Source organism: Carlito syrichta, unplaced genomic scaffold (assembly GCF_000164805.1).
Source record: "Carlito syrichta isolate Samal-C Ts95f unplaced genomic scaffold, Tarsius_syrichta-2.0.1 Scaffold286961, whole genome shotgun sequence".
NCBI lineage: Eukaryota > Metazoa > Chordata > Mammalia > Primates > Tarsiidae > Carlito > Carlito syrichta.
In genome coordinates, this window is record NW_007231057.1 from 67,187 (window position 1) to 75,041 (window position 7,855).

Consider the following 7,855-nt stretch of genomic DNA (forward strand, 5'->3'; position numbering starts at 1 on the left):
CACAAACAACCCCTCATAACAAAAAAAGAAGACTAAAATGGCCTTGACTTACCACAGAGCTAGAAATTGAGGCATCAACCAAAGATGTATCAGCAGTACTCGAGGATGTAGCTTTATTCAAAGAGGCATCGCCATCCCTTTGGGAACAGCATGTAGCTTCCTGCTTAACACTGCTGCTATTGATCCTAGCAGATGCTCCACTTGCAGAGGAAAATTTGGATAAACAAGTGGTACCAGGCTGTTCTTGTACACTGTTTTGCTTTGCAGATGAGTGATTTACATCATCTTCCCAGGAGCAAATCGTTGCAGCAAGGTTGGCCAGACGACCCCTTCTCCCAACTGGAGTTGGTGAGGTATCCGACAGCGATAGTTTAGGAGGGGAGGCAGACTTTTCCTTTGATGACTTTGGTGAGAAAAGTGAACTTTCGGGAACATCGTCTGAAAATGTTTTCAGAAAGAGTTAAAAACCATGTTCAAGAGGTATAATTATGTATGATACTAGGATCACTCCATACAGAATTTTTAAATGAGAGTAATAAGAACCAGTGAAAAGCTCTTGTGTGCATGAAACTACCTATTTAAATTTAACAATATCTTTCCAAATCAAATGATACTTAATCGAAACTTTTTTAAAAAAATAGTTATACCTTTCCCCCCCTATCTTTGATGGCTAATGATGCTAAAAAAATACCATACTTTAGGGGTGTTTTATTTTCATTTGTATTTATTTGTTTATTTTTTGAGTCAATCTCACTTTGTTGTCCAGACTGGAGTGCAGTAGCACACTCATGGCTACCGCAGGCTTGACCTGCTAGGCTTGGGTAATCCTTCCACCTCAGCCTTCCAAGTAGCTGGAACTATTGGCAAGTGCCACCACATCCGCTTAAATTTTTGGTTTATTATATAGAAGAGGTTTCACCAAGTTGCCCAGGCTGGTCTCAAACCCCTGGGATCAGGCAGTCCTCTTACCTCTGCCTTCCAAAGTGCTGGGGTTACATTTGGAGTCAATGCACCCAGTTTAGGTTATATTTTTAGGATTAATTCATGGCTGGGCTCGGTGGCTCAGCTTGTAATCCCAGCACTTTGGGAGGTCGAAACAAGGGGTTTGCCTGACCCTGTGGGTTCAAGATCAGCCTGGGAAACTTGGCAAGACCTCATCTCTACGTTAAATCAAAAATTAGTCAGGCGTGGTAGAGCACGCCTGTAGTTCTGGCTACTTGGAAGGCTGAGGTGGAAGGATCTCTGGAGTCCAGCAGGTCGATGCTAGGGTGGCCATGAGTGTCCCACTGCACTCCAGCCTGGGTGACAGAGTGAGACTCTAACTAAAAAAAAAACCAAAAGAATTAATTAATGATGTTATAACACTGCACAATTTAAGATTATGTATCCCACAGGAAATTTTGTTTTAAAAATGGATTAGACTAGTGCTATATAACAGAACATTCTATGAGGATGGAGATGCACTCTATCTTTGCTGTTCAACACAGTAAACACTAGCTACATGTGACTAGTGAGCACTTGAAATGTGGCCAGAGCAACTGAGAAACTAAACTTTATTTCATTTTAATTAATTTAAATTTAAATGCCTGCATATGGCTAGTGGCTACTGTATTGAAGAGCACAGGGCTAGACTAAATCAACTATTTTTCTACACAGTTACTTTATTTGAAGATAAATCCCAAATAGGGCACTTAACTAGGCCCATATGCACACAAAATATGTATATAGGGAAGCCAAGGTTCATGGCATTTCCTGTTCCCCAAATTCAACCAAAGAAAAAGGTATCCCTCCTGTCTAAGGTTTCTACCTCTGCCTAAATTTTCAATTCTACATCTCTAAGAACTTCTCAGGGATCTTATTCCAAATAACATTTTCCCCTCTCTATAAACTCTTCTCTGCACATTAACACAGTCATGGGGATACATTCTGAAAAATGCATCGTTTGGTGATTTCATTGTTGTGTGACCATCATCATGTATACTTACAAGAACCGAGATGGCATAGCCTACTACACACCTAAGCTATATGGTATAGCCTATTGCTTTTAATCTACAATCCTGTACAGCATGTTACTGCACTGGCTACTGTAGGCAACTGTAACCCCATGTTAAGTATTTGTGCATTTAAATACATCTAAGCATAGAAAGGGTACAGTAAAAATCATCAGAGAATTGTAAATCAAAACTACATTGAGATACCACCTAATCCCAATAAGAGTGGCCAACATTAATAAAACAAACAACAACAGATGCTGGTGAGGATGCGGAGAAAAAGGAATGCTTCTACACTGCTGGTGGGAATGCAAACTAGTATAACTTCTTTGGAATTCAGTGTGGCAATTTCTGAAAAAACTAGAAATTGACCTTCCATATGACTCAGTCATCCCCTATTGGGAATATACCCAAAGGAATTCAAATCATTCTACAAAAAAGATACCTGTACACGCCATGTTTGCTGCAGCTCTATTCACAATAGCAAAACCATGGAACCAAACATGCTGCCATCGAAGCTGGACTGGATAAAGAAAATGTGGTACATATACACAATGGAATATTATGCAGCCTTAAAGAAGGACAGATATATGGACTTTGCAGCAACTTGGAGTCGATCATACTCAGTGATCTATCACAGAAACAAAGAACAGAATACCATGTTCTCACTCATAAGCGGTCCTTGAACAATTATAATACTGTAAGAAAGCATTCAGCAGTAATGGGAAACTGCTGGGGGGGAGATGGGATTGGCAGTTGAGGGAAACTGCTAGGGGAGGGAGGGGTATATCTCATCAACAAGGGTACCTGCATCATCAATGTTTGTATTCCTAACCCCGAATTGTAACCCACATCTTTATAATTAAAAAAATTAATAAATAATAATTTTTTAAACATTTTTTATTTTAAAATTGTGGGGTACAGTTAAGGGTTAGGTATACAAATATGCATCATTCAGGCACCCTTGTTGATAAGGAGTGTCCCCCATCCCCAGACAGATATTGACTACCGTTAATCCCTCCTCTCTTCCCCTCCCTGCCCCCCCATAATTTCCTGCCATTATCAATTCTTTTCTTATAGTATTATGATAGATGTTCTAGGTCCACTTCTGAGTGAGAACATGTGATACTCAGATTTTTGTTTCTGTGAGAGATCTCTCAGTATTATAAACTCTAGTTCCATTCAGGTTGCTGCAAAATTCATGATTTTGTTCTTTTTTATGGCTGCATAGTATTCCATTGTGGCGATTCCTAAAAGCTCTAAATATCAACCTCCCATATGACCCTGCAATCCCCCTACTCGGAATATACCCTGAAGAACTCAAATCACCCTATAAAAAAGATACCTACACACTTATGTTTATCGTAGCATTGTTCACAATAGTAAGAACCTGGAACCAACCATGCTGTCCATCAAAAGAGGACTGGATTAAAAAAATAAATAATAATTTTTTAAAAAAGAAAAGAAGTGGTAGTAGTGGAAAACTGCCAGGGGAGTGAGGGTGGGATTGGCAGTTGAGTGAAATTGCCAGGGGAGGGAAGGGTACACCTCATCAACAAGGGTACCTGCATAATGAACATTTGTATACCTAACCCTGAATTATATCCCGCATCTTTAAAATTAAAAAAAGAAAGGTACAGTAAAAATGCAGTATTATAATCTTAGGGAACTACCATAGCATATTTGGTCCATCATTGACTGATATATCGTTATGTGGCATGTGAATATACAGTAGTTCCCCCTTATCCTTGATTTTATTTTCTCAGCTTCATTACCATGTCATTACAGCCAATCACAGTCTAAAAATATTAAATGGAAAATTACAGAAATAAACAATTCATAAGTTTTAAATTGCATGCTATTCAGAATAGCATGATGAAATCTTGCACCATCCTGCCTGAGACAAGAATCATCCCTTTGTCCAGCATATCCAAGCTGTACCACTACCCATCTGGTAATTACCTAGTAGCCATCTTGGTTATCAGATCAACTGCCATAGTATTGCAGTGCTTGTGTTCAACTAAGTCTTTTTTTTTTTTGTCTCACTCTGTCACTCAGACTGGAGTGCAGTGGCCACTCCCAGCCACTGCAACCTTGACCTGCTGGGCTCTGGTGATCCTTCCGCCTCAGCCTTCCAAGTAGCTGGAACTATAGGCATGCGCTACCACGCCCGGCTAATTTTTGATTTATTGTAAAGATGAGGTCTTGCCAAGTTGCCCAGGTGGGTCTCGAACCCACGGGCTCAGGCAATCCACTCACCTTGGCCTCCCAAAGCGCTGGGATTACAGGCCAAGCCACCAAGCCCAGCCAGTCTTTTTTTTTTTTTGAGTTTAAGTCTCAGTCTGTTGCCCAGGCAGGAGTGCAGTGGCACACTCACGGCCATCGCAGCCTCGATCTGCTGGACTCAGGCGATCTTTCCATCTCAGCCTTCCAAATAGCTAGAACTGCAGGCATGCACCACCACTCCCAGTTAATTTTTTTGTTTATTGTAGAGATAAAATCTCGCCAAGTTGCCCAGGCTGGTCTTGAACCCTCAGGATCAGGCAATCCTCCCACCTCAGCCTCCCAAAGTACTGGGATTTTAGGCATAAGCCACCACGCCCAGCCTCAAGTAAGTCTTATTTGTCTTAAAAGTATCCATAAGTGCAAGAGTAGTGAAGCTGGCAATTCAGCTATGACAAAGAAAACTGTAAAGGGCTCCCTTGAAGTGAAAATTCTTGATTTAATAAGGAAAGAAAAAAATCATATTCTGGGGATACTAAGATCTACGGTAAGAATGAATCTTCTACCCACAAGATTGTGAAGGAAAAATAAATTTGTGCTAGTTTTGCTGTCATACCTAAAACTGCAAAAGTTATACCTACAGTACATGATAAGTGCTTAGTTAAGATGGAAAAGGTACTACATTTGTAGGCAGAAGACATAACAGAAAAGTGTTGCAAACGTTGGCAATCAGGTTTGGAACGATCTGCGGATTCAGGCATCCACGAGGGAGTCTTATACTGTATCCCCCAGCAGATAGACTACTGTATGCTCACATACTACTCATCTTAAAAATAATGATAGGCCAGGCTTGGTGGCTCAGCCTGTAAACCCAGCACTTTGGGAGGCTGAGGCGAGTGAATTGCTTGAGACCGCCGGTTCGAGACCCACCCGAGCAACTTGGTGAGACCTCGTCTCTACAATAAATAAAAAACTAGCCGGGCATGGTAGCACTCGCCTGTAATTCCGGTTACTTGGAAGGCTGATGCAGAAGGATCACCAGAGCCCAGTAGGTCGAGGCTGCGGTGGCCGCAAGCATGCCACTGCACTCCAGCCTGGGCTATGGCGTGAGACTCCAATTCAAAACAAACAACAACAAAAATAACGATAATAAACATCCACTCTCAATATCCACCCTCTTTAGCTACTGCCCTTCTTTCCCTGCACAGTATTCACTCACCACTCAACTCACTCAACCAGCCTTCTGCCCATACCACTGCCTAAAGTCACTAGATGCTAGTACATGTCGCAGGCTTTACATTGCTTAACAGATATTTCCTGATATATTTCTCTAAAATATATCACCCTCTTTCCATTTATGATATCATTCTCTACCAGTTCTTCTGTCTTCCTGGTCTGTCCTTCATGGTCTTCCAATTACCAACTACCTCCATTTGGCTATCCACAGGCATTCCAACCCTAACACATCTGAAGTTGAAATTGCCCTGGACCAGCCGGGCTCGGTGGCTCAGCCTGTAATCCCAGCACTTTGGGAGGCTGAGGTGAGTGGATTGCCTGAGCCCGCAGGTTCGAGACCCACCTGGGCAACTTGGCGAGATCTCATCTCTAAATCAAAAAAAAAAATCAGCCGGGCGTGGTAGCGCACGCCTGTAGTTCCAGCTACTTGGAAGGCCAAGGCGGAAGGATCGCCGGAGCCCAGCAGGTCGAGGCTGTGGTGGCCGAGAGCGGCCACTGCACTCCAGTTTGGGTGACAGAGTGAGACTCCAACTCAAAAAAAAAGAAATTGCCCTGGACATAAACTTCTTCATCTTAGTAAATGACAATCTCTTGCTTTTCTCCCACATGCTCTATGTACCAGAAATACCAACTCTTTATACATACACTACAACGTATTACTTACCATTGTGCTTTTTATATATTTTGGTTTTTCTGCCTATATTCTTGTTATTCTGCCTAGATTTTCTTTACTATCTGAAGCCAGCTGGCAAGTCCAGCTTAATTGCCTCTGCCTCCTCCAGAAAAGTTTCCCTGACTACCAGCTTCCCTACAATACCTTCTTACATGCCTCTATCATTTTCCTTAGAACAGGCACTCTCCTCTAAGCAGAGGCGTTTTATTGTCATGCTTTAGGAATGAACTTGACAGATCTCTATCTCTTCTAACTATTCTGTCAGAAAGACAAGCTTCAGATTAACTAAATTTTAGTATAAGCTCTCAAAACATTTAACTTACACCCACAGTCCTGTTAAGCATTCTCTAACCATTCATTACAAACACTTTACTCACAAGCTTCATTTCTTAAAATCAGTCAGGACATGGTGCCTTAATAAGATTTATTTTCAAGGATGAGGTAGACGTTTGTTAATATTTGCTTCCAAAATGGTAAAAAAATCACTGCAATGCTTTATACTCTAGAATGTTTAGGGCCTTCGTTGCTAAACAATAACCCCCCCACCCCCCTTTTTAAAGGAAAATCTGTACTCTGGTACCCAAAGATATAACAAATAAAACAGAAATGAAGCACCTTTCTTTTCAAGTACATTTATTGGTTAGCCTCTTCAGGCTATACAAAAAAACATGGCTAACGCCACCCAGCACCAAAATGAATAGTTATTACTTAAATGACACCACAGATGAACAGTACTCTGTTATCTGATAAAAAACAAACAAAAAACACCAGGCAGGTCACAGCAGTTATGAATAAGAGTCCTAAAGTCAAACTACTGGGATTTGAATTTTAGCTACCTGACCATGGGCAGGCTATATAGCCTCTCTGAACAGTTTCCTCTTCTATAAAGAGAAGATAAAAGTGGCATGCATCTCAAAAATTTTCATAAGCATTAAATGCTATTCAAACAAAAAACATTTATACTGTATTAGAACAAAAAATATTTACAATGCCTAGCATATCAATACAGTGTTTGCTCCTGAGATTATCATCATCCCTGCCTGAAAACATAATCTTAAACTCTCTGCTATCTAATTCTTATTAAAATTTCAGTTAAACAAACTGCTTAAAATATGTGCAGTTCATCCATTTCCTTAGATCGCTTGGTCTCAGTTCTGTCTATACATCGGAATTACCTAAAGAGCTTTTTAAAAAAAAAAGTAAGACAAAAGCATACCCTAGGGCTCCACATTTTTGAGATTCTAATCCAATGGTCTAAGTGATTCTGATATACATCAGCCACAGCCTCAGAAATGCTTCCTTGGGGAAAGCCCAAAAGCCACTTAGCTGTCATCTACCTGTACTGAGCTGATGACCTGCACTGTGCTAGCTCACTTTAGAATTGCTTCTACTGAACTGAGCTTGGAGTCAGGCCATCTGCCTACCTTGAGAAACCTTATAGGTTTACTGGCACCCACAAAGTTATCTCTGAGGACACACACACAAAAGTTATCTCAGATGTTATTGCCAAAGATGGTTCTCCTTTTAGCTTATAAACATTAGTCACATAACTGATATTGTTTCATCTCTTTGCATTGGCCATTAACAAGCAGAGGACCTTATAGCCTGTATTTAATAAACTGGATTTACCTTTCTTTTTTCTTTTTTTTTTTTTTTGAGTTGGAGTCTCACTCTGTCGCCCAGGCTGGAGTGCAGTGGCCGCTCCCGATCACCACAGCCTCGACCTGCTGGG

At 41.0% G+C, this 7,855-nt stretch overlaps 1 protein-coding gene across 3 annotated transcripts in view; it reads right to left on the minus strand.

Moving 5' to 3' along the window:
- ANLN (anillin actin binding protein) overlaps nt 1-7,855 on the minus strand; it is an 83,769-nt gene that overhangs the window by 64,674 nt on the left and 11,240 nt on the right. For all 3 annotated transcript variants that reach the window (XM_008052648.2, XM_021709794.1, XM_008052647.2), the window contains exon 4: nt 53-438. In XM_008052648.2, coding sequence (XP_008050839.1) covers nt 53-438 — 386 coding nt within the window. The remainder of the gene's footprint in view (nt 1-52; nt 439-7,855) is intronic.